This window comes from Oryctolagus cuniculus, chromosome 10, assembly GCF_051225735.1.
Source record: "Oryctolagus cuniculus isolate XC-2025 breed Fujian yellow rabbit chromosome 10, ASM5122573v1, whole genome shotgun sequence".
Classification (NCBI taxonomy): Eukaryota; Metazoa; Chordata; class Mammalia; order Lagomorpha; family Leporidae; genus Oryctolagus; species Oryctolagus cuniculus.
Window position 1 is genome coordinate 88,412,819 of NC_142876.1, and position 27,924 is coordinate 88,440,742.

The window sequence follows — 27,924 nt, forward strand, 5'->3', positions numbered from 1 at the left end:
AACCAGAAAGGCCATGCCCAACATCTTGTGGTTTGACTTCCTCAGCAGACAGAGCAGCAGTTGGAGAATCAGAGAGGGAAGGTGACTCAACCAAGATCAGAAGGCAAGTTTGTGGCAGAGCTTGCCTGGGATCATGGTTGACAGCTCCTGCCATGATGCTCCGTGCCTGTCTAGTCATTCACTCCATCTGCCTCAAAACGTTGGTGTTCTCTGAGATTCAGACCCATAGGTTAGGCTACTATGGTGTTAGATGTAGAAATCATCCACATTAGAATTTACTTTTGCTCAGGGAAATTCTTTAGCTCCTTAAAGTTCATGAAGTCTGAGGAGTCACTTGAAACTTTTCTTCTGTAAGTGATTTTTCAAATGAACATTAAGGTCTCAACTAAGTAGCAGTTCCCAGTGGTAGGGAATAGGCCACAGTCTATGCTATGAACCAGAGCCTCTGATCTCCTTTCCAGATTAGTTCATTAAGTCAACAGCCAATGGAGGACAAGTTTTAAACATCTCTCCACCCCAAGAGTGGCTTGTGGTTGAAGCCCAAGGCAATGAGATGTCCCCGAGGTGCCCAGGCTATGCCATCTCACAGTCAACAAGGGCATCCCCCCAAGTCTGACAGGGGAATGAACAACTACTTTGCCTCTTGAGGGATGTTGATGCATCTTTTGAAGTGTAGCGAGGACCCAGCTCAGAAGTGTCAGATGTTTGGTTTCTCTCTATGACTGGGAAGCAGCAGCTTCCCTGCCTTGCCTTGTACTCCAGAGCCATGTAGTCTGTGTAAACTTCCACATGGTAGGCAGTGGAATGGAAGTGATGTATTCTCAATAGATGGTATGGTCCCAGGCCTCAGGCAGAGCAAATAAAACAACCAAGGGTTCTCCTCCCGTTGGAGGAGCCCCTCGGGAAAGGAAGTAATCAGGGTGAAGTGCAAGACCATGCATTTGTAGTGGGACCTTTGAGTTAACAAATGCAAGTCCCCTCTGCTTTCTGGAGTCTTGGTTTTCTCCATCTACAAAACAAAGTTAACATACACCCATGTTCATGGTTAATTCACTTTCCAAGTGCCAGGTGCTATACTCAGGATGGGAGGTACTGTGGGAAACAAGGACGTAGTTCTTGCCCATGTAGAATTTGTAATTCAGAAAGTGTAAACCCATTTTACTGGATACTTCATAATATCATTATTGGGATTACTTGCTTATTGTTGGGTTGCAAAATGAGATGCAAACAGTGAATACTAGTCAAGTGCTGCATGATAGACATCAGAGCAAGTGTTTTCCATATAATAACAACTCATGCGGTCCTTCATGTAAGTCAGGCACTGCTTGGAGTGCTTTTCATGTAGTAACTCATCTTACAGTACCCACAGTCTAGGGGCTGTTACGATCCTCATTTATAGGCAGGAGCACTGAGGCACACCGTGGATAATTTGACAGGAATCACACAGCTATTAATTGGCAGATAAACAACCCATGTGTCCTGAGCCCAGGGTCTGTATTTTCTACCTACTCTCATGAAGTAGCAATCTCATGTAATCCTTGTGGTTACCCAGTTAATACGTTTGTCCTTCCTTATCCATGATGCTATTTCCTTATAGCATATTGTTTTCATTGTTCTGTTTGATCAGTTATTGTCATTAAACTGTGACTATGCCTAATTAATTAAACTTCATCATAGATGGATATGTACTGGAAAAAATATACAGCATGTATGAAATTGGGTAACACCCGTGTCTTCATACATCCACTGGAAGTCACGGAACATGTCTCTCACAGAAGGGGGGTGGTAACCGTATGTTGATTATTCTCATTTTACACATCCGGACATAGAAGCAGAACATGTAAGTGACTGGTTTGAGTCTGCACAGCAAGAAGAGGTGGCACAGGATGTGATCCATCACACAGGATGTGCCTCTGTAGTCAACAGGAGAGCTTGACTTAGTACCTGGACCCATGGAACTGATCCTTCTGTGGCTGACTGTGTGTCTTTCCCGTTCGTGCACAGGTGTTCCTGAAGAGCGACCGTGTAGCCCGCATGGTCCAGAGTGGGGGCTGCTCTGCCAATGACTCACGGGAGGTCTTTAAGAAGCACATTGAGAAGCGGGTGCGCAGCCTGCCTGAGATTGACGGCCTCAGCAAGGAGACTGTGCTAAGTTCTTGGATGGCCAAATTTGATGCCATCTACCGTGGGGAGGAGGACCCCAGAAAGCAGCAGGCCCGGATGACGGCCAGCGCAGCCTCTGAGCTGATTCTGAGCAAGGAGCAACTCTACGAGATGTTCCAGAACATTCTTGGGATCAAGAAGTTTGAACATCAGCTCTTGTACAATGCCTGTCAGGTAAGGGGTCTGTGACATGGTTTTTCTCACCTGTGGGTTAGCAAGTCTGCCTTGTGACTTCTGTGGGCCACTTGATTAAAATACACACACACAGTCATATAGAAAGTATATTTTCTTGCTGATTGGTTAAAAGGTTAATATACTCCAGACTAGATTATGTTGATGCTTTTCTTCTGATTTTAAAAGAAATTGAAATATTGTTCATGAACTCTTAAATAAGTCTTTATTGGGCCTTGGTACTGAGTTCATTTTATCTAATAGACAAGTTGATTCCTGTCCACCAGAAGTGCTAGAAATCAAAATATTAGTATTTTAAAAATTATGGTTCTGCTTTTAAAATAGACAAAGTGTGTATTAGTTCATGAGCCTGCTATTCTTCACCTTAGGAGACAGCTGAACCTAATTGACAATTATGATTTTAAATAGACAGCTTGCATAAGCCTGAGTTTAATCGTACTGGTGTCTTAGTCGCCCATATCGTGTGAATTTCAGCAGGGTCTACAGGAAAGAACTGAGGCTTTATTGGGACTACTCCAAATGGCCTGTGTTTCCTCTGCAGCAAAAGCTTGCGGGGAGAGGGGTTATCTAGCCTGGATCTTGAGTTCCTGCCTGCCTTTACCATCATATTCATTCATTCAACAAGAACCTACGTTGTGGACTTTGAAAGTTTTAGTATAACTTGGGAGCTTTTTAAATTATTTACCTGTTCTTTAGGTTATTGGATATAGCCACATCTAAAGCTTCCTTTTATGTGATTTCATTAAGTCTATTCACTCTACTTTAATAGTATGACTCTACTTGTCATCTTAGTAACTTGTAAGCTAGTTTTTTTTAATTATGAAAACAGCATTATCTAGACATTAGACTTATTTTAACATGTGTCATAAGTTCATGCATTCACTTTTCTGTTCATTATTGTTATTTTTCCCAGAAATCTTTTATTTAAGTTATACAAACTTTATGCATTTCATAAATACAATTTTAGGAACATGGTGATTCTTCCCACCCCACCTGCCCTCCTATCCTTCTTCCTCCTCCCTCAACTATTCCCATTCCTATTGTTTACTAACATCTGTTTTCAATTAACTTTATACATATAAGATTAACACTATACTAAGCAAAGAGTTCAACAGATAGTATGAGAAAAACTGTTCTCAACTGTGGGAACATTTTTTTAGTGTGGTTTCCCACCTTATGTTATATAGTATTATATCACCACTGTTAGATTTGCGTCACAGCCTCGATTATTATTTTCTACTGCCTAATGATTTATTTTCATCTCTTTACTGTCAGTCCCAACCTCCCCGCTTAGCCTTAGGGTGGTGGAAAAATTACCTATGCCAGTTCCTCAATATTCCCAATGTAGGAAATAATTCTTTGACACTTAATAAGTGCTCCATAAGTGTTCATTGACTCCATACATGGATAATGGTGAATTATTTTGATTAGTAGCAGTAGATGCAGTCTTGTCATAAACTGTTGTATCTCACAGAGTTCTGGAGGTTTTAATAAATAGGAGTATGTTAAGCATACCACAATATGCTACATACATGACATTCAAAGATATTCTGAAATCTTATTTTCTTCTCAGCCAAATTCAGTTCAGAATGCTGATTGCCAGCCCAGAGGGAGAGAGATTTGTTGGAGGAGTCAAGGAGTTTGAAATCTGAGTCCTCGCATAAAGTGAAACTTAATTATTCTTATTTAAAATAGTTCTGCATCCCATGTGGCATTTTTAGAGTGGGGTAGGCAGGTGGCATTAGACTCCTCCACCACCTTCTCCATCACAATAAGGTATCATACCTTCAAAGGGAGTGACAGTCATCCACCTTGGTTATAAGCAAGATTCAATATTACAGTTCCTAAGCCTGGATTTTGGTTAGCTTTTTATTACTTTAACCAAAATAACTTTGAAAAGTTCTTGGGAAGGAAGAGGCTTATTTCAGCTTACAGTTTGGCAGCTCACAGTCCACAATCAGGCTGTCTGATTGGTCTGGTGTCTGGAAGCTGACACTGGCAGAGTGTATAGAGGGAAAGTCGCCTGGTGAGCCAGCAAGAAGAGACACACAGGAAGCAGCCTTTTCTACCTTGTCGTCTCACCTTGTAAAGCCATTGTTTGATCATGAGGCTCTACCCTACAAGTTAGTCCAATCCAGTCACTTCCCAGAGGCCCCACCTTCAGCTGCCATAATTAGAACAAAGCTCTACCCCAATCCATCAACCATTAGTATTAATCTTTTACTCTTGGATTAGTCTTTGGGATTGAAGCATGTGCTAGAACTTGAGGAGCCAAATCCTACCCACTCCTTAAGAGCCTGCTAGGCACAAAATTATTCTAGGGTTTAATTTTTCAATCATACTAGCTTATTGAGCATATTTTCTGTACTTGCTCAGTATCAGCATCATTGCAATAAACCCATTGCTGTGAATAGAGTTGAATTGCAGAACACCTTTCTCTTAAGAAATTAATTAATTTTTATTCATTTGATCTTCACCATCTTTTCCATGAGTTAGAATAAAGTAGAATAATATTAAAAAGTAAAATCCTCTCTCCCCTGGGTGGTAGTAGTTCCCATAACCAAAAGAGAATTGGAAGAAAGAAAGGAAAGTACTTCTTGGGACAAAGATATTTAAGTCATTTAGTATTTAATCTCTTAACTCAATCCAGTTATTCTTCCAGGGTTTCATATCATCAGCAATTAAGGGAAAGGATATACAAGAGTAATTTCACAAAAGGAAAAATTCAAGTGAAAATATGTAATTTTTTTTGGTTTTTTTGTTTTGTTTTGTTTTGTTTTGACAGGCAGAGTGGACAGTGAGAGAGAGAGACAGAGAGAGAAAGGTCTTCCTTTGCCGTTGGATCACCCTCCAATGGCCGCCGCTGCAGCCGGCGCACCGCGCTGATCCGATGGCAGGAGCCAGGAGCCAGGTGCTTTTCCTGGTCTCCCATGGGGTGCAGGGCCCAAGCACCTGGGCCATCCTCCACTGCACTCCCGGGCTGCAGCAGAGAGCTGGCCTGGAAGAGGGGCAACCCGGACAGAATCCGGGGCCCCAACCGGGACTAGAACCCGGTGTGCCGGCGCCGCAAGGTGGAGGATTAGCCTATTGAGCCACGGCGCCGGCTCGAAAATACGTAATTTTAAAGTGAATAAAGTATGATTTTCTTCATTGTATAAATATGTAAATATGCAAGTCTGATTTTTCTTCACTAATCTATGAATGTGTTGGTAATTGATAGAAATATTTTAAGAGAAGAAAGGTAACACTGGTGATGAAGATATATCACAAATTTTGTAGAAATGCATATTCTCATACCCTACTGTTGGAATAGTTTTTATTATAACTTTTCTGTCACTTGTTAATTTGCTGCAAAACACTTTTATAATGGGCAAACCATTTGAACTAGCTGCTGCTCCTCTAGAAATTTGTTCTAAATAAATGCTCAGTATTTATTCAAGAGTCTAAATTCCAGAGATGTTCATTGCAACCTTTAATATGCAGTGAAAAGCTGGAACCAGGAATTAATTAATCAGATTTTGATTTAACCACATGACAGAATAATCTTCATCCTACCGAAGAGGTGTTGAAGAGAAAAGCCTACTGCTTTGTGGGAAAATGTACACTAGTTTTGCTAAGTGGAAAATCTGGCTATGAAACAGAATATATGAGTACAGCTCTATTTTTGGGGGGAGAAGGGTATAAAAGGACCCCACAAAATTTTAACTGTGCTTTTCTTTAGGGGATAGCTTTATGGTTGATTTTTATGGTTTTCATCAGTGTTTTTCTGTGTCTCCAAATTTTCTGCCTTGAGCATATAGTTATGTTATAAATAGGAACAAATATCAAAAATCTCAATGATGAAATAATAGAAACAGCAAAATAACAAAAATTTATCTTCTGAATGGTTTTCTAGACTTCAGCTGTGAACATGCCACTTTTATGACTTTTACCATTTCTGAGTACCACCTGCTTGATTATGTCTATAATATTTTTATTAAAACAACTCTGCTCAACTTTTTAAAGCCATCATATCTTCACAAGTAAAACTGTATGAAATCACAGCTAGGATGTACTAGTGGTTTTTTTTTTTTTTTACCTTTTATTTAATGAATATAAATTTCCAAAGTACAACTTATGGATTACAATGGCTTCCCCCCACCATAACGTCCCTTCCACCCACTTCCTCTCCCATTCCATTCACATCAAGATTCATTTTCAATTATCTTTATATACAGAAGATCGATTTAGTATATATTACGCAAAGATTTCATCAGTTTGCACCCACACAGAAACACAAAGTGTAAAATACTGTTTCAGTACTAGTTATAGCATTAATTTACATTGGACAACACATTAAGGACAGAGATCCCACATAAGGAGTAAGTACACAGTGACTCCTGTTGTTGACTTAACAATGTGACACTCTTGTTTGTGGTGTCAGTAATCTCCTTAGGCTGTAGTTATGAGTTGCCAAGGCTATGGAAGCCTTTTGAGTTCCCCAACTCCAGTCTTAGTTAGACAAGGTCATAGTCAAAGTGGAGGTTCACTTCTCCCTTCAGAAAAAGGTACCTCCTTCCCTCCTTCTTTGATGGCCCATTCTTTCTACTGGAATCTCACTAGCAGAGATCTTAAATTTAGGTTTATTGTTTTTTTTTGTTTGTTTGTTTGTTTTTTTGTTTTTTTGTTTTTTTTTTTTGGGGCAGAGTGTCTTGGCTTTCCATGCCTAAAATACTCTCATGGGCTCTTCAGCCAGATCCAAATGCCTTAAGGGCTGACTCTGAGGCCAGAGTGCTGTTTAGGACATCTGCCATTCTATGAATCTGCTGTGTATCCCGCTTCCCATGTTGGATAATTCTCTCCCTTTTTTATTCTATCACTTAGTATTAGCAGACACTAGTCTTATTTGTGTGATCCCTTTGACTCTTAGACCTATCAGTATGACCAATTGTGAACTGAAATGGATCACTTGGACTAGTGAGATGGTATTGGCACATGCCACCTTGATGGGATTGTATTGGAATCCCCTGGCACATTTCTAACTCTGCCATTTGGGGCAAGTCCGACTGAGCATGTCCCAAATTGTACATCTCTTCCCTCTCTTATTCCCACTCTTATATTTAACAGGGATCACTTTTCAGTTAAATTTAAACACCTAAGAACAATTGTGTGTTAATTACAGAGTTCAATCAATAGTATTAACTAGAACAAAAAAAAAATACTAAAAAGCATAAAGTATTACATTGTACATCAACAATCAGGACAAGGGCTGATCAAGTCATTGTTTCTCATAGTGTCCCTTTCACTTCAAAAGGTTTCCATTTTTGTGGTTGGTTAGTTGTCACCAATCAGGGAGAACATATGATATTTGTACCTTTGGGACTGGCTTAATTCACTCGGCATGATGTTTTCCAGATTCCTCCATTTTGTTGCAAATGACTGGGTTTCATTGTTCTTGACTGCTGTATAGTATTCTATAGAGTACATGTCCCATAATTTCTTTATCCAGTCTACCGTTGATGGGCATTTGGGTTGATTCCAGGTCTTAGCTATTGTGAATTGAGCTGCAATAAACATTAAGGTACAGACAGCTTGTTTGTTTGCCATTTTAATTTCCTTTGGGTAAATTCCAAGGAGTGGGATGGCTGGGCTGTATGGTAGGGTTATCTTCAGGTTTCTGAGGAATCTCCAGACTGACTTCCATAGTGGCTTTACCAGTTTGCATTCCCACCCACAGTGGATTAGTGTCCCTTTTTCCCCACATCCTCGCCAGCATCTGTTGTTGGTAGATTTCTGAATGTGAACCATTCTAACCGGGGTGGGTAAAACCTCATTGTGGTTTTGATTTGCATTTCCCTGAATGCTAGTGATTTTTTTTTAATGAATCCAAGTAACAATTTTATTCTAGTCTACAGCACAATTTTTACATACATTTTAGTGGTTTTGACAATGTTACTTTTGAGCAAACTTCAAATGAATCCACAGAAAATTAATATATTAAACATGAAATATGCACAGTAAAACAACAGGCATCCAGATGTTCAGAATCATGCAGATAGGGGTGATCTGCTTGGTGTTGTCACCGGGTACCTTGCCTACTTAAGAATTCACCAGCAAATATCAGTTCATATGTTCTTCATTCCAAAGTAATTCTCCACAATCAGAGAGTTTTGAATATATACACACACAAAAAAAAACCTTCTTTTAAAGCTACATCAGTACAAAATTATCAATTAATAAGCTTTATCATAAAACCAACAATTGCATTGATCAAGCCCATTCCTGGAAAATGGGTGATATCGGCACCCAATCTAAAGGCAAGGTTATTTCGTTTATTAAAACACCAAAAGAGAGATTAATCAATAAAACTGATATGTTAATCTTAATATAAGACACTGAGGGAAAACTCAAAATAATATATAAATATCACTCCACTGAGGCAGGACATAACCCATGTACTACAGACACAAGTTTCTACTAATCACACAATGCTTTAAATATTTTTTTATGAAAAAAAAAATACAACCTATATTAGGAGATGCAGAGGAAAGGTAGAAATGTGGATTTACACATCTAGTTCCATAATTTAAAGTGAACATCAAACTGATAATATAAAGCTAAGTGACAATGACTTAACTGTTGGGCACCAAGCAGGCAATGCCACCATTCAGTGTAACTCATAATGCTCTTTAGGAGCCTTCAGCAGACGGCCAACTCCACAGCACTACCCTAACACAGACAGAATGTTCACCTGCTCTTGAAAGAGACCCTGAAGACAACATGGCAAAGGCATTGAGAGAAGTTGGATCTTTTGAAAAAGTTTTTTTTTTTTTTTTTTTGACAGGCAGAGTGGACAGTGAGAGAGAGAGAGAGAGAGAGAGAGAGAGAAAGGTCTTCCTTTTGCCGTTGGTTCACCCTCCAATGGCCGCCGCGGCCAGCGCGCTGCGGCCGGTGCACCGCGCTGATCCGATAGCAGGAGCCAGGAGCCAGGTGCTTTTCCTGGTCTCCCATGGGGTGCAGGGCCCAAGCACCTGGGCCATCCTCCACTGCACTCCCTGGCCACAGCAGAGAGCTGGCCTGGAAGAGGGGCAACCAGGACAGAATCCGGCGCCTCGACCAGGACTAGAACCCGGTGTGCCAGCGCCGCTAGGCGGAGGATTAGCCTAGTGAGCCACGGCGCCGGCCAGAAGTTAATGATATCAAAATACTTCTCCATCACTGGTAAACCAAACTAGGTCAAGTTTATGGCCCAAAGCAGCACTGAATTCAGAGTTAGAGGTTGGCAGAAAAGTTTGGAAAACTGCAGTTTTCAAAATTGGCAATATCTCCACACTTAATAAGACTATCAGAAGAGGTATAATGTTTGTTCGTCTGTGGAATGTAGACTGCTGCAAAAATTCACAATGTGAATGAGGAGCCGCAGAGATGCGCTTCAATGAAATATTTTTAAAAAATTTACAAAAAACTGAAAGTTTCTATTTAAAAAAGAACCATGTTATTCCAAGATGAAACATGGTAAAAGTAGTGTAAGTTCTGTCCATGATTCTTTACACACTGAATGGGAAAGTGATAGAAATAATTTTTTTTCTTAAAAAGGAAGCTTTGTTATTGCACTGACTTTAACAACCCGACCTAGTAATTTAGAAAAACCATGTAGTAAAATCTGTAAAATTAAAATACAAAATTCTGGTTTGTAAACATCAGTTGGCCAAGTCTATTCAGAGTCCTTCATGATAGTGGAATGGAATGGATAATTCACTATTTGCTGTGAGGGGGAAAATTCGAGAACACAGCTCTTCTATACTTTCACAGTAATTAATATTCAAAAGACATAAAGAAAGTCAGTGCAGTTGTCTTCTTCTTCCTCTCCCTGTGCAATTTTCAGCTCTTACCCCACTCCCAAGTGCCATCACTGAGATAATACTGGCTTGGAGACCCACTACACTCTGGTCATAAGTGTCGCACAAAGTCCGTAGGACTTCGGTAAAGGTACTTCCAAATGGCATAGTAATGCACCGCAGCTGCCGTGGCCACAAACAGGTGCCAGATGGCATGGACAAATGGAATGATGCCATCGCTCTTGAAGAACACAACTCCCAAGCAATACATTAAGCCCCCACAGGCAAGTTCATGCAGTCCGTCGGTGTTAGTCATTGATGTCACCACCAAGGCCGGGGAGAATCCCATTGTGAGATAGAAAAAAGGCTCAACCACATTATACTTTTCATGGTAGAGAAACACATAAATTATTCCTCCAGCTGCCATGAGCCAGATAAACCAACGCATATGAGATGCCAGGGGTCCAAGTTCACGGAGATTTAACCTCAAGTGGCTCTTTTTCCATGAGACGATGTGAAATACTGTGGAAACAATGAAGAGGGCACAGAGGCCCATGCCATAAATCCATGCTGTTATCTTTTCCCAGCAGTCGTCAGACAGTCGATGGAGGAGGGCACTGCCCACGATGGCCGGAACAATGAGGAATGCATGTGTGTAACAGTTAGCAGCGTGTTCATAGCAAGTCGGTTTGTAGCGGCCATTGGCGGGGGCTCGATGGTTCATGAACCGCTGGAATCGATTCTTGAATCGCATTGATCCTCTGCTCCTCCTCGGGGACCGGGAGCTCCATCTCGTCAGCAGCCGCGGCGGGGCGCGCGGCCCTCATGGGCTTCAGCTACTCCGGAGGCTGCCTGGGTGCCAGGCAGAGCCCTCGTCCGGGCAGGGCCAGAGTGGGGCCAGGCCGGGGGTCGAGACGCTGCCGGGGCCAGACCAGGCGGCTTGGGGGCGGGAGGGAGGCCACTTAAACGGCCCCGAAGCCTCCCGCCTCCCGCCTCCCTGGCTCCTCCGCCCCCGGGCGCCCCGCTAGTGATCTTGAACATTTTTTCATGTGTCTGTTGGCCATTTGGATTTCCTCTTTTGAAAAATGTCTATAGAGGTCCTTGGCCCATCTCTTAATTGGGTTGTTTGTTTTGTTCTTGTGGAGTTTCTTGATCTCTTTGTAGATTCTGGATATTAAACCTTTATCGGTCACATAGTTTGCAAATATTTTTTCCCATTCTGTCAGTTGCCTCTTCACTTTCCTGACTGTTTCTTTTGCAGAATAGAAACTTCTCAATTTGATGCAATCCCAAATGTTAATTTTGGCTTTGACTGCCTGTGCTTCCGGGGTCTTTTCCACAAAGTCTTTGCTGGTACCTATATCTTGCAGGGTTTCTCCAATGTTCTCTAATAATTTGATGGTGTCGGGTGATAGATTTAAGTCATTAATCCATGTTGAGTGGATTTTTGTGTAAGGTGAAAGGTAGGGGTCTTGCTTCATGCTGCTTCTGCATTTGCATATCCAGTTTTGCAGCACCACTTATTGAATAGACTGTCCTTACTCCAGGGATTGGTTTTGGATCCTTGATCAAATATAAGTTGGCTGTAGATATTAGGATCAATTTCTGATTATCTCAATAGATGCAGAGAAAGTATTTGATAAAATACAACACCCTTTCATGATGAAAACTCTAAGCAAACTGGGTATAGAAGGAACATTCCTCAATGCAATCAAAGCAATTTATGAAAAACCCATGGTCAGCATCCTACTGAATGGGGAAAAGTTGGAAGCATTTCCACTGAGATCTGGTACCAGACAGGGATGCCCACTCTCACCACTGCTATTCAATATAGTTCTGGAAGTTTTAGCCAGAGCTATTAGGCAAGAAAAAGAAATTAAAGGGATACAAATTGGGAAGGAAGAACTCAAACTACCCCTCTTTGCAGATGATATGATTCTTTATTTAGGGGACCCAAAGAACTCTACTAAGAGACTATTGGAACTCATAGATGAATTCGGCAAAGTAGCAGGATATAAAATCAATGCACAAAAATCAGCAACCTTTGTATACACAGGCAATGCCACGGCTGAGAAAGAACTTCTAAGATCAATCCCATTCACAATAGCTACAAAAACAATCAAATACCTTGGCAGCCGGTGCCGCGGCTCACTAGGCTAATCCTCCATCTTGCAGCGCCGGCACACCCGGTTCTAGTCCTGGTCGGGGCGCCGGATTCTGCCCCGGTTTCCCCTCTTCCAGTCCAGCCCTCTGCTGTGGCCTGGGAGTGCAGTGGAGGATGGCTCAGTGCTTGGGCCCTGTACCCCATGGGAGACCAGGAGAAGCATCTGGCTTCTGCCATTGGATCAGCGCGGTGCGCCGGCCGCGGCGGCCATTGGAGGGTGAACCAACGGCAAAGGAAGACCTTTCTCTCTGTCTCTCTCTCACTGTCCATTCTGCCTGTAAAAAAAAAAAAAAAACAACAACAACAAACCTTGGCATAAACTTAACCAAGGACATTAAAGATCTCTACGATGAGAATTACAAAATCTTAAAGAAAGAAATAGAAGAGGATACCAAAAAATGGAAAGATCTTCCATGCTCATGGATTGGAAGAATCAATATCATCAAAATGTCCATTCTCCCAAAAGCAATTTACAGATTCAATGCGATACCTATCAAAATACCAAAGACATTTTTCTCAGATCTGGAAAAAAAGATGCTGAAATTCACATGGAGACACAGGAGACCTCAAATAGCTAAAGCATTCTTGTACAACAAAAATAAAGCTGGAGGCATCACAATACCAGATTTCAGGACATCCTACAGGGCAGTTGTTATCAAAACAGCATTGTACTGGTACAGAAACAGATGGATAGACCAATGGAACAGAATAGAAACACCAGAAATCAATTATTTTTAAAATACATAGTCAAGTGAAACATAAGCATTGCCACAGGAACTCTTCAGCCCTTGGCCCTCTTAAACCATTGCACACCACCATGAATGGGTGCAATGCAGGCTAGAGGCAACTAGTTTGCTGACATAGGTTGATGGGACACAGCTCTCTGATGCCACTTCCCAAGATAGCCCAAGACTGATCAGAGCAGCTTTCACAGTAGTGTGCAGAGCCAGCAGCAGAGTAGAGATAACAATTTACATATACATTTTCCTCCCTTGACTTCGTTCACCAGCAGGATGTGTCTGGATAGGCAGGAGTAATACTGCACCTCTCACAGTCACACACTCGGGTGTCAGAAATTATAGATTTACTCACTTTTTCTCAAACTACTGTCAGGTCTGCAAATCTTACAGGAGCAACTTACAGGAGCAAGGATATGGGACTGAAATCATAATGCTTTCATCTTTAATCTACCTGAATTGTTTCTTGTCTGGCTTCGGATTTGCTGGGCCCTCTTTTCCTTAGTAGTCAAAGAAATTTCTAGGTGCATCTAGAAATGTGGATCCTGTTTTCCTGTTAGAAATATCATATTCTAGGAAAAGTGGTAATGTAATTCCTGTTGCTGTTTTCTGAAAATTCACAGGCTCCCTAATAGATTATGCCAGCAGCTGCCATTTTATCTCAAATGAGAACAGGCATTTGCCAAAGAACTATTATATCTGTTACATATCACTTGTCTTTTGTAACATGAACCATGTCCATCAAAATATAAGAATAAAGCAAGAAAGTTTGACTAATGTCTTTATATTTGCACATGGAATCTTTAAAAATTTGTTTTGTTTATTTAAGAATGTATGGGTCAGGCTAATAGAAAAAAGGTTGTTTGTATTCATGTGATCTCCTTTGTAAAAATATCGGCAACTTTTTGTATGAAATCAATATTGTTATTATTCTTCAGAGACCTTTAAGAGAAAGCATTCTAATATATAGCTGTTTGTGAAGTTTGAGCTGAATTCCAAAACTAAAAAGTAAGGCAATCTCTTTGAGGATGGATTGCATCATCTGAGAAATAAGACTAGGACAGTTCTCTGTTCCATCTTCATGAAATGTAAAGATGATGATGATGATGATAATGATGTACAATCATCCCTTGGTATCCTTCAGGAGACTGGTTCCAGGACACTCCATCCCTCTTTGAATATCACAATCAGGAGATACTCAGATCCCTTATATAAAGTGGCATATTTGCAGATAACCTGCACAAGTCTTCCTGTATACATTAAATCATCTTTAGATCATGTAGAATACCTAATACAATGTAGTGCTATATAAATGGTAGTTGTATTCTCTGGGAAATGACATGAAAAAGAAGTTTTTTACCAGGAGTCTCAAAAAAGTGGAAAATGAATATTGTGACTAAGGCATGCATGAATTTCAAAATTTTTTTTCACCAAAATAACTTACCTCTTAATTCCATTTCTATGAACTTTATGAATTAGCATCACCCATGTTCAGCCTGGACAGAATTCTTTTCCAATATTTTCAGTTGAAGGTTGAATCCTCAGGTATGGGATCCACAGGAAGAAAGCTGACCGTATTTAAAAATGTTTCTAAGATGCACCATCTCAGGACTGGTATTGTGGCACAGTGGGTTAAGCTGCTGCCTGCCATGCCAGCATCCCTTATTTGAGTTCCCATTTGAATCCTGGCTGTTTGCTTCTGACCCAGCTCTTTGTCAATGGTGCCTCGGAAGATAGTAGATGATGTCCCAAGTGCTTGGGTCTCTGCCACTCAAGTAGGATACCTGGATGGAGTTCTTGGCTCCTGGCTTCAGTGTAATCCAGACCTGGATGTTGTAGCCCTTTGGAGAGTGAACCAGTGAGTGGAAGACTCTGTGTGTGTGTGTTTTAATTCAGTAAATAAATCATTTTTTTAAGATATACATTCTGTTTGCTCTCCCTTTATTGGCCTCCAAATTTAGTGTCAATTTGATGCCTGTTGAGTCAAGTATCTACTCCATCCTACACATCTGGTTAAGCATAAGCCTATCCTTAATTGTTCCCACTTAAAATTGTGTAGACATTTTCCCCTTAAAAACAACTGATAGAGGCATAGTGGGTAAAGCTACCTACAGGGATGCCAGTTTGTGTTCTGTCTGCTCCCCTTCTGCAGTGAAACGTGGCCCATGTGCTTGGGTCCCTGCACTTCTCTTGGGAGACCTAGAAGATGTTCCTGGTTCATAGCTTTGGTGTGGTCCAGTGCTAGCCATTGTGGCCATCTGAGAAGTGGACCAGCACATGGAAGATCTCTGTTTCTCCCTCTGTTTCTCTGTAACTTGGACTTGCAGAGTAAATAAGTCTTAAAAAATAAATTGGAGGTACATATTGAAAAAGGCAAATCTAAATCTAAGGCAAAAAGAGATGGAAGGGGTAGAGGAAGGAGTATGAAGAGAGGGAGGGAGAGCAAAATGTTCCATCTGCTGCTTCATTCCCCAAAAGCCACAACAGCCAGAACTGGGTCATGCCAGGAGTGCTGTACTCAATCCAGGGCTCCCAAGTAGGTAGCAGACACACGAATACCTGAACCATCACCTCCTACTTTCCCAGGGTGTGCTTTGCCAGGAAGCTGCTGTCAGGAGGAGAGCCAGAACTCGAGGAAACCCAGGCATTCCAATGTGGGGTACAGGCATCCCGAGTGATGTCTTAACCCTTGGGCCGAATGCCCTCCTCTACGTTTTCATCTATTGTTATATGTAATTAAACGACTTAGTGAAGCTAGCCTGTAAATTTTGAAGGGATGTGAATGAGTATGAGCAAAAATAAGTCGGTTAGTTCCTTGTGTTACAATTGGGCTTTATGAAAATGTCATATTTTTGACATTTTTTGGTTGTGACATTACATAGCACACTCTTGAGTTTGTGGAGAACATCTGCAACCCGACTATACCCTCTGCAGCCATCGCTTGTGTCTGATGGGCAGCAGGGACAAGAAAGCTGCACCAGTTAATAGGAGATGACAGTGTTCTTTGCATTTCTGAATTTCTTCAGATTTTTCTGATAATTCTGAAAGACTTCACTAGCAACACATGGAATATGATTTCCCAGTCTACAAACACGTTTGCCTTTTCAGCATTGAATTCTGCATCATTGTTGAAGTACTAATTTTCTTAACGTTTCATTTCCTTTCTTCCACACCATCATCAACATGACTTTTGATGATGTGGTTGTCTTATTACAGTACTATCTTCCTTGAACTTGATTAGCACTTGGCAGCTTTTCAGAAAGTTTATTAGACTCTAAAGAGAAACCTCAAATTACCAGGCTTTCAGCTGTGACCCAGATTGCTGGGTTGTAACCATAGCTCATTACCATGTTCTTAATCTCCTTATAGCTACATAGTTTTGTTTTTTTTTTCTGGTCCAGGAGTTTCCAGTAGGTCTGTTGCCTGAAAATTTGCCTCTGAGGCTAGACTGTCTTCCTTATTTTCTTTATTTGGCCCTTAACAACAGTATAGTTCTTTGCATATAGTTTTCATTCAATAAATGTCTATCAGAGAAATGTTTTAAAATTTGAGTTTAGAGGAGTAACAGTGGCAGTTGAGTCTTAAAGACTTTTATTTAGAAACAGACTTTTGTTCATTCAACAGATATCTGTCGGCATCTACGTTGTACAGAACGTCACATGTTCCACGCTGGGGATAAGGCGTTTATCCTGGAATAGCCCATGATGTAGCTCTTACTACCTTCCTTCCTGCTACTTCCACACCTCCCCATGACTTTAAGGTTGTTGTCCTGCTTGGAGTTTTGTGTGTTTTTATTGTCATTGTTGAATTTCAGTGTAACAGATAACCACATATGTATGAGCTTGAAAGAATCCCTGTTTATTATTTCAGTTTTTCTAGGTCAGAAGTCCAGGCAAAATTTCAGTGTATTCTCTGCTCAGGGTCTCAAAGGACTGGAATTAAGATGTTGGCTAGACTGTGTTCTCATCTGGAGGCTCAACAAAGAATCATTTTCCTACTGTCTGCACAATTCATTTCCTTGTAGCTGTAGAATTTTTCAGATCCTGCAAAGCATCGAGAGAGAGAGAGAGAGAGAGAGAGAGTCTCTCTGCCTCTCTATCTGGTGCTTCACATCTTCAAATTATAGACCCGCTTTTAAAAGGCACACCTGATTAAATCAGGCACATGAGAGTAATCTTGATAATCATTTAAAGGCAACTGATGAAGAGCTTTGCATCCCAGAATCTCTTAGTTCTTGCCACAAACTATTGTTCAGAAGCGAGTCACAGGTTCTGCCTGCACTCAAGGCTGAGACTATAGTAGGGCCTAACTTGCCAGGGGTCATCCTAAGGTTGCTTGCCACAGCATCCATCCCCCATTCCATAGTTTTTCATGGCTCCTTCAGGAATCAATTTAAGCATAACCATTTTTAGAGAAGCTCCACTTGCCATTCTTCATAAAATGGGTTTCTCCTTGGTTTGTTTGCCTTTGTGATCACACTTGATATAACCTGCAATTACATTGCATATTTATTTTGATTTTGTCTCCTTCTGTAGACTATTTCTTTCAGAGTGAGAAGACGCTCCATTCATCCCTGCATGGCCAAAATGAGCACAATGCCAGGCACACAATATACACTCAGTTAAATATTGGCTACATCAACAGATGCCAAGGCCAAGTGATTTATCACTTCCTGGCCTTTTAGTTGCTCACATTCCACAGATGGATTTGCTCATTTTTACTTATTAGGGAGTAGGCAAAGTGCAGCGATGATATAAGGCATTTCAGGTTGCAACTGAATACACCTGCCAGTACTCTACCTGAGGTCCACGATTTTCTAACAGGTATAAATTGTCCTTCTGCTCATACTCAGCCTATCATCACATGGTTGTCCAAAGAGGTACTCCAGTATTAGATCTTCCCTAAGTCATACTGCCCCTAACAGTCATTAGCTAGACTGCCAGTTGTAAGTGACTTCACTTGCTGGCACTCACTCTAATTTCAGCATTCTTGGAATATAAAAGGGACAGAAATGCTTCTGTCATATGAACATGCTCTAGTCAGGGAACAAAATGAAAGGCACTGAAGAGAGAGGGGGCACAGGGTCGGAGAGCAATATTTAATTTACCAAAGCAACAATTTTCTGGTGACCACACCCATCATGATTTTCCTTACTTGTCTATCGTTTGTTCCTAGAACACATGGCCAGATGCTTCTATGTGGTTGCACCTGCTGTTACTGAAAGACTAAAGCAATGAGAGGTTGAGTGGAAGGCAGTAGGTGTCCTGTGTCTGAGGAACTGGGAATTGGACATTGTCTATGCAACCTTGAAAACTGCCAGACACATTTCAGGAGTCCCTTCCCTTTGTGGCTAAAGTGGAGTCAGAAATATGCTCATTTATTCAAAGTCCTTTTATTAGCATGGAACCATAACATTGTAACCACAGTTGTTAAAGTGTAAGAAAAAGACATGCAAGCATAGTGTTTTCTAGTTTTTCCATCTTTCACAAAATGAAGAAATCTGTTATAAACCATGCAGCATGGCTTTACAGGGAGAGACATTTTAGCATCCTTTTGATATGTTTTTTCAGCCTGTAGTCCCAATAGAAGTGATTTGAATTTACCTTCCTCCAACACGTTATTCAGACCCCAGATTAGCAGCAGGTTGGGTAATAGGGTGCAGGACACTCATTAACTATTGTTGTTGGCCCTTCTTGTTTTAATCATTTGATTCTCCATCTGTCTTTTATGCTGAGCCCTTAGTGAGTGGAGGCTTCATGATCTGTGTTCTGACCTTTTATTTAACAGCAATAATACCTATGAAATACTAAGCACTTTTCATGTGCCAGGCACTAAAGCCTATATGGTAGACATTTTACCCATTTACCTTAATAATGACACTAAAAAGCAAAAAGAGGGTGGAAGGGAGATAGAATGATTTTCCCAAGGTCATACAATCAGCAGCAGCACTGGGATTTGAACTCAACATTGAATGATTTCAATGCAAGCTCTCCAACCCAGCTGTTGAAAGTAGTAATCTCGCTTTCCTTAGATACAGATTTAGCATATCTTTTCCATAGATAAGCAAAATTTTAGAGATGAAATCGAAAGTCTATTGATCCTTCTTAACTCTAGGGAGATAGGTAAATGTTTATTTTACTTAATCATTTGTTTGTCTTTTTTTAATATAGGCAGCTCATTTCCCCCTAAAATTTGTTCAAACAAAAAGGTCAGCTGAGGACTGGATTCTGGTTCCTTGCTAATTGTAATATTAGTGGATGTGTCTACTCAGAGGCGACTCGTGAGGTTTATCTTTGCTTCACTCCCTTAGGTTGTTACTTATCAAGAGTTTGCTGCTTTAATTTCTAAAATGTACTTCACAGAGCCCCCACACAGTGCAAAGGATGATGGCTGAAGGATTGGAAATGCTTGCCTTTCTGTGCTGTGTGAGCAAGCCAATGAATGACTTGAAAAGGTAGCTGCTCCGGGTTTCACAGCATGAGCCCCCATAGGGACGGGCAACAGGACTCCAGAATTTAAAAAAAAGAGCTACTCTTTGGGAGAAGAAGACCCACAGACACTAGCATGAGTATTCAGATTGCAAAGTTCTGACTTGGAAATTTAGTTAGGGACCAGTGTTTGGCTTAGTGGTTAAGATGTGATTGGGACACCAGAATCCCACACCATAGTACCAGGGTTTGAGTTCCAGCTCTGCATCCAATTCCAGTTTCCTACTAGTGTGGACCCTTGGGACACTGCTGATGGCTCAAGTACTGAGTCTCTGCCATCCGGGTGGGACCCCTGTATTGAGTCCATGGCTCCTGGGTTTGGCCTGTCTTAGCCCGGGCTGTTGGGGACATGTGGGAAGTAAACTAGCAGACAGGAGACCTCACTCTCATTCAGATAAATTATTTAAATTAATTAAAAATTTAAGGATAAAGAATTAAATAGGACACTGGTAAATATTTTAGGTTTTGTGGGCTCTGCAGTCTTTTAGACAATTCTGTCATTTTAGGGAAAGCATCTGTAGATAATATGTAAAGACACAGGCATGGAATTTGTTTCAGTAACTGGCTTATTTCACTAAGTTAAATGATTTCCAGTTGCATCCATTTTTGTTTGCAAAAGTCAGAATTTGTTTTTTAAGGCTGAGCAGTAAAAAGACAAATACCATATGTTTTCCCTGATCTGTGGTAGCTAACAGAGTACCAAAAAAAATGTGATGTATATGAGGAAAATTGACATTTTGTGATTCGATGTCTCTACTGTTGAGGAGCAGTGATTTTTTTTTCCTATTACTATTTGTTGAATTATTTACTTACTGTAGGGTTAATCTTATTATAAAATAGACTGAAGTAGATCATTGTAAAAGGAAGGAATGGGAAAGGAAGAGGGAGGGTGGGAAGTATTATTTTGATCCTAAATCTGTATATTCAAAATATAGGAAATTTGTTCACCTTAAAAAATTTTAAAAATTAAAAGATATAAGCATGACTGTGTTCTGGTGAAACTATTTACAAAAACACGTAGCTGGCAGAATTAACTCAAGGACCGAATTAAATCAGTATCACATCATCACAGCAAAAAGTATCTACTTTGAAAAAATACCCCCCAGGTATAAAATTTTGCCTTTTTAACATGAAAGGTTTTTGCCTAAAATTAGCCTTTCCATGTTGTGAACAGTAGAAGTGGTTGATTTGTTATAATGTTGGGACTGAAGACACAGGCACGTGTACACAGAAACCAAGCACATGATAGTAAAATGTGATTCTTAGGATATAGGGTGTATTACAGGCTGTGCTCTTCGGCATCATGAATCTGGGATAAGTAATGTGCTTCTCTGTAAAACAGACATCATAACAGAATGTGCCTGATCATGTTTATTGCAAAACTGTAACAAAGTAATTAATTACTTAGCATCGTGTTTGGTATCATGTGCATTTTACAAATATAAATTATCATTATCATTTAGTATTATTATTGCCACTTGAGCCAAGACTTGGTTCATGATTACGGTTTTACCATGTGTTCATTCTTACAGAATTTCACACCTACAATCTTTAAAATAGTTATAATTTTATATTTGTGTCTTGAGATTATTTTTTTTTTTTTACGATTTTATTTATTTCTTTGAGAGGTAGAGTTACAGACAGAGGGAGAGACAGAGAGAAAGGTCTTCCATCCACTGGTTTACTCCACAGATGGTTACAATGGCGAGAGCTGGGCTGACCCAAAGCCAGGAGCCAGGAGCTCTTGCTTCATCTCCCACACAGGGGCAGGGGCCCAAGCACTTGGGTGTTCTCTACTTCTTTCCCAGGCCATAGCAGAGAGCTGGCTCAGAAAAGGAACAGCTGGGACAGGAACTGGCACCCATGTGGGATGTCGACATGCAGGCGGAGACTTAGCCTGCTTTGCCACAGCGCCAGCCCCTGTCTTGAAATTAATGATCTAATATCAGTGGTCAGAAGAATAGGCCTTTCATCCTACAGAGATGTGAGGTTGCAGGGTGCATCTTCAACCTACTCTGTGATCTTGAATCAGTCCTGTTACCTTCCCTGAGCCTCATTTGAATTCCCGTGTCTTTGAAAATTCCATTCTGGTGGGTAATGATGTGTAGGTTTGAGCTAGAGCTCCAGAATCACTTCTTATATTCATCTAACTGTGCCAGGGTAGGAATCTGAAGATGTCTAGTGCAACTCTTTGCCTTCCAGAAGCCTACAGTGCAGTTGGAAGAGACAAACTACCACACAAGCTAAATCTTTCACAAAGTCAGTAGATGAAACACTAGATGATGGTAACACACAGTGATAGCCTGAGTCCTGGCTCAGCTACTCGCTGTGAAACCTTTAACGAGTTCATTCACTTTTCTATGAAACTACGACATTAGTAACTACCAGGTGGAAATAAGGCCTTCAGGACCCTGGAGCCCTGCAGAGATTTCTCTGTGGTGGTTATGGACAATGTTAATGGGGACAGTGAAAGTCAGAGCACAGTGGTGCAAGCTACAACACCCAGAGGAGACTGGAGATCTCAGAGAACTCTAGGGCTTGATTAGTGAGTGGCCTGCCTCAGAGAAGGTACTGGCTGAGCTGGATTTGAACAATAAGGAGACTGTTCAGGAATCTCTGAATGACAGCAGGTTATCTGAGATATCTACTGCTTGCTCAAGAACAGGCTGGAGATTATTTAATTTATATTATTTAAAATATAAGGTGGTTGATTAAATAATTAGCCTCAATTCCTGCCCCACTGTATGAAAACCAAATACCCTGCTGTGGTTGGTGGGACATTAAATGAACTTCCTTTCTTGACTGTGGATCTAGCCATCATGCTTGCTTTGTCTGTGGGCTGTCAGCCAGCTTCCAGAGCAGGTGGTTTGAAATGTGCTTGCATTCTTGGTCTTGCTGCAGTGACACATCAGTGATTTTAGAGAATAGGTCCCAGGTAGCTGTTACCTTCCAGCCTGGACTTCACTATGATCCACAAGAAACAAATCTAACTGAACTCTTTGCCTGGAAGCAAGCCCAGGGACCCCACCACCTAAAGCCCACAGCCATGGCTGTCAAGCCAAGCCACAGATGCGTGAACATGGAGAGTAAACATACGCAGGTGTAAGCCTGAGGGTGGTTTGTTATCTGGTATTATTGTGGCAATAACCGATGAACAGAAGCAACACTTACATGGCGGGTAGCAGACCATGAGTAACACACAGTAACAACTCTGATGGGCTTCTAGTGCTAATTATCAACTTTGTCTATAGTGAGAGCTTACTATAACAAAATGCCCGAGACTGGGTCATTTTTTATCAAAGAAGCTTGTTGAACTCATGGTTCTAGAGGCTGGGAAGTCCAAGTGTAGCAGGAATCTCAGACAGAGAGACGGGACACCAAGGCTTTTTAACAGGAAGCCGCATTTATTCCCTTGTTGGCAGCCCTCCCCCAACAAAGCAAGACATTGCCTTATATACCCTGGCATCAACAGCTGTAAGTCTCCCCTCACCTATTTAGTTAAACATATTTTGACTGGTTATTTTGAAACTGTAGCACTGTTCACCTAATTGTTACGAGGCTGCATACATGCATAGCAAAACTGTTTGGGTTGCAAGGTGGTTTTTCTCAACAAATCCCTTTCACCTCTTCGTTCCCAGAAAGTCCTGCTGGAAAGCCCCTGTGATCTTTGCCCCGAGCTAGTTCCCCTTTTCAGTTTATCTTCTCATTTTCTTTTATTTTGTGACTAGGACATGGCAGCAGCTTCTGGGAGGGCCTTGTAACATGGTAGAAGTAGAGTAGCCATGTGGGCACACGCAAAAGAGACGAGAAGAGGGGTAACCTCTCTTCTGATAACAACATGCTTTTGCTGTAAGCAGTCCAGTCTCACGAACAAACACTCCTCATCTCCTACAGTGTGGGATTAATCCACTCAGGAGGGTAGAATCCTCGTGACCCAAGCACTTCCTACCAGCCTCTGCTTCTGACATGGCCACCCTGGGCCAACATGTGAATTCTGGAGGGCACACTGCAACAACAGAAACAACAGTCTGAATCAGTCTCTTCCTTGGCCTCTCATTCGCTATACTCAAGCCTCGTTGTCTCCTTTTCTGAACTGTACTGGCGAGCTGGCTTCCTGGCATCAGTGCTGATATGATACACTGACTTTAAACAGTTTCTTCTATTAAATTGAAAGGAAGGAGAAGATAAGTTGGCTAAGGTAAATACTCGAGAACTCAAGCTCAGTTATTTCCTTCATTATTCAACAGTGAGGGTGGGGTAAACTAGAACAGATTGGGGAACCAGGAAAGAGATAAGTCTAAAATCCCTATTTATAGGGAGGCGAAAGAAACAAGGTTCATTAGAAAAATGCAAAGCTTTTGCCTTTCTAAGGCATGCACTTGATTTACTCCTGCAGCAATACCTGTGTTGATTAGCTGTTGCTTTGTAACTAATCACCCTCAACCAGAGCTGAAGACCAGAAGCCTTTGTCCTTTCTCACAAGCCTGCAAGGGAGCTGGGTGATGGTTCTGGTTTTACATGAACTCACCTCTCTTTGTTGTCAGCTATGGGACTGGTAGGAAGCTTTGTTCTGCTGGGGCATCAGGTGACAATGGATTCATCTAGAATGACTTTAGCAGGGATGATTCCATACCCTGAACTGTTCCATATAGTCACTGGAGAGGGTGCAGAACCTATGGAAATCTTTGTCCAGAACAGTTGTATGATCTCTTCCCTAGTATTCTACTGGCAGAATCCCATAGGCCAGTCCAGATCTAGGAGAAAAGAGATACTCACTCCATCTCTTTATGGGAGGAGTTGTAGATTTGCATTAGAAATGGTATAGGTACAATCTAAATAAAGGATTGTGGCCAGTTAAGAAGTTACCACAATGCCTAATGGCATAATTATTATTAAAATGTCCTAAAATCCAAGTGTTTAAAGCTAATATGAAGGTACTTCACAAAGTTTGTATGCAATGTGTATTATAAAAAAAACTGAATAGACTTCAAATTTTTGACACCAAAATGCTTACCTTTTAATCCTGCTTTCTTGAGATATCCTTGTATAAGTTAACAATTTCTTCTAGAAAACAGTCAATATTTTACTACAAAATTATGTTTATTTCTAGAGATGAAAAATAAGAGCAAGTAATTAGAACCAGAAGATCCTTTGATCTCTCCTAGAGAAAAGGGAATCAGAATTTTTAAATGTGGAGAGTATTTTTTCCCTCTGAAAGCTAATAGGAAATGCGGAAAGATAAGTGATAGTGTTTTTAGCTGTCAGTTTGGTGAGTCACCAACTTGGTCATTTCATTTCAGATGCCCTTCAAAGAAAAGAATATGCTTTTTCTTTCATGCTTTTGTCATGGGCTACTTCACTGTGTCGGTCTGACATGGGAAGGCATTTCTTTCCCCTGTTGAAATACGGTGTGGATTACAAGAAAATCAGCAAATCTCATGGAAAAGTGAAGTGATAGGGATATTAGTTCTGTAAAACAGGACCCGCCATTGGTGATAAAACAATAATCAATCATTTATTCAGCTTACACGGGAGTGCCTATCATGCACCAGTGTTCTAGAAACCGGAGTTGGAGCAGCAAATTTGACAGGCAAAGTTCCTGATCTTACGAAGTTGATGTTTAGTAGGCAAGACAAACATAACAAAGGCAACAAATCTCCCATGTCATGTGTGCAGGGACAGAGGATAATGGTGGAAATTTAGGTAATACGGACAGAGGGATCTGTCTTGGGGATACTGATTCTTCAGTTGAGGCCTGACGGAAGTGAGGGAGCAGGCTCGGTAGACTTGGAGAACAGGCCTGGAAAAGGAAGTGGCTTTCCATGGAAGAAAACATTGCACTTGGTTCCAGGAACACCAAGACGTGAGAAGGTCAGTGTGGTTGGAGCACACGTTAAAAATACAGTCAGAGCATCAGACTAAGGACAGACACACAGGGAGTGTTAGCCCACTGTTAGGAGATTGGATTATTCTAGGAATGATGAGAAGTCATCAGCAGGTTATGAATGAGGGACTGACAAAGAATAATGTGCCCAGTAGAAGGAAAGAGGAGAAGATTGCTGTGTTTGGAAGCTTTACTGACTTACTTGGATCTCAAAAATTTGATAAATCTGTACTTTGGAGCTAGAATTATTTTCCATGTTTAAATGGTCCTTTTGTGCTGTAATGATCCTCTAGAAAAAAATAAGGCCTCTATTTCTTATTCCAGCATTTTTTCCCTATCCTTTGTAATTCAATGTGTGTTAAAAATATAGGAGACAATTTAACTTTTTTTCTGTATGAGGGCGCTCAACATTTCCCTTAGGTTTATTCTGAAGATTTGTTTCTTTCATGGAATGAGAATGAATAGTATATAATGAATGGTCCAGGAATACTTTTGCAGGAAATATTTAAGATGATTATTCTGTAAATTTATCTTCAAGCAGTGTTGTCCACAAACTGCACTAGCTGGTTGATCAGTTGTCTGAGATTTAATCTGTGGATATCTTAGCCACTGAACAGTCTTTTGAATAATATGTTCATGCTATTAATTTTTCATGAGCATATTGAGATGAACTGATTTTTAGCTAAGCTGTTAATAAAATTTTATGAAAAAGTTATCAATATTTTATCTCTTCATTCTAATGTTCTGTGTTTATGCAAGTTAGGCAGTTGACTTCATTTTATTTAACCTTCATAGCTTCCAGTGAGGTGAGGCTGTTTCTTGTTTTCACTTAAAGATAAGTACAGTGAGACACAGACAAGTGAAGAACCAACTCCAGATCACACAGGTAGTAGAGTTAAATATGAACTTGATAGATAAACCTCCACATCTAACTGATTGCTGTCTTACACTGCTTCCCATGCCACATTGCCATCTCTAATTCCTCTTAACAGAAATCCAGGCGTTCATTTAGAACAGTAGGTTCACATTCGTCTAGCTGACTAGGTTAGTTGGAAATAGGCTACACTTACTTATACACTTTAGAGACCCCAAGATCTTCCTTTTGCTCTGCTGTAAAGATCTGAACTAGTAGTTCATTGTCTGGAAAAGAATGATCGTGTATGTTTGATTAAAGCTTTCTTACCACCTGGGCATTCAGGGTCAGCCATAAGAAGAGGGAAGGAGGAAGTGATAGGTAGGTTGCTGAATTGGTTTTTAAATATTTATTTATTTATTTGTTTGAAAGAGTTACACAGAGAAAGAAGGAGAGGCAGAGAGAGAGAGGTCTTCCATCCCCTGGTTCACTCCCCAATTGGCCACAACAGCCAGAGCTGTGTCGATCTGAAGCCAGGAGACAGGAGCTTCTCCTGGGTGTCTCATGTGGTTGCAGGGGCGCAAGCACTTGGGCCATCTTTTACTGCTTTCTCAGGCCTCAGCAGAGAGCTGGATCAGAAGTAGAGCAGCTGGGACTCAAACCGGCACCCATATGGGATGCTGCATTGCAGGCGGCAGCTTTACCTGCTATGCCACAGTGCTGGCCCTGGTTGCTGAATTTTAAGGTAAGAACTTAAAAGTTATCCTCACCTCTGCTCAGATCCCTTTAGCAAGAACTCTGTCCCATGACCATGTCTCTCTCTAGGTTTTTTTTCCCAGGTATCTATCTATGTGAGAGGTAGAGTTACAGACAGAGAGGGAAAGGCTTAGAGAAAGGTCTGCCGTCAGCTGGTTCATTCCACAGATGGCTGCAATGGCCGGAGCTGAGCCAATCCGAAGCCAGGAGCTTCTTCTGGGTCTCCCAAGTGCTTGGGCTATCTCTCACTGCTTTCTCAGGCCATAAGCAGAGAGCTGGATCAGAAGAGGAGCAGCCAGGACAGGAACTAACACCCGTATGGGATGCCAGCACCGCAAGCAGAGGCTTTGGCTGTTATGCCAGAGTGCCGGTCCCGACCGCATATCTTTATTTTATTTTTTAAAAATATTTATTTATTTGAAAGACAGAATTACAGAGAGAGGCAGAGATAGAGAGAGGTCGTCCATCTGCTGGTTCACTCCCCAGTTGGCTGCAATGGCTAGAGCTGGCCCTATCTGAAGCCAGGAGCCAGGAGCTTCTTCCGGGTCTCCCACATGGGTGCAGGGGCCCAAGGACTTGGGCCATTTTCTATTGCTTTCCCAGGCCATAGCAGAGAGCTGGATCAGAAGAGGAGCAGCTGGGACTAGAACTGGCACCCATATGGGATGCCAGCGCTTCAGGCCAGGGCTTTAACCTGCTGCTCCACAGCGCTGGCCTCCCAGTCACATCTCTTTATAAAGGAGTCTGTCTAGTGTTATATCAAGCTGGGAAATCACTTGCTCAAGTTTGTGATGTTGGAAGGATTCAAACACTGAGTGGATGGAAGTGTGAATGAATACCAAAGCATACTGATCAGCTGCTATCACTTTC

The 27,924-nt window shown here is 41.2% G+C and overlaps 1 protein-coding gene and 1 pseudogene across 14 annotated transcripts in view; one reads left to right on the forward strand and one right to left on the reverse strand.

Annotated features, from left to right (window-relative positions):
- Window positions 1–27,924, forward strand: part of CADPS (calcium dependent secretion activator) — a 519,824-nt gene that overhangs the window by 135,591 nt on the left and 356,309 nt on the right. For all 14 annotated transcript variants that reach the window (XM_051851514.3, XM_051851515.3, XM_089305485.1 and 11 more), the window contains exon 3: window positions 2,005–2,337. In XM_051851514.3, coding sequence (XP_051707474.1) covers window positions 2,005–2,337 — 333 coding nt within the window. The remainder of the gene's footprint in view (window positions 1–2,004; window positions 2,338–27,924) is intronic.
- Window positions 9,815–11,164, reverse strand: LOC100357999 (monocyte to macrophage differentiation factor pseudogene; annotated as a pseudogene).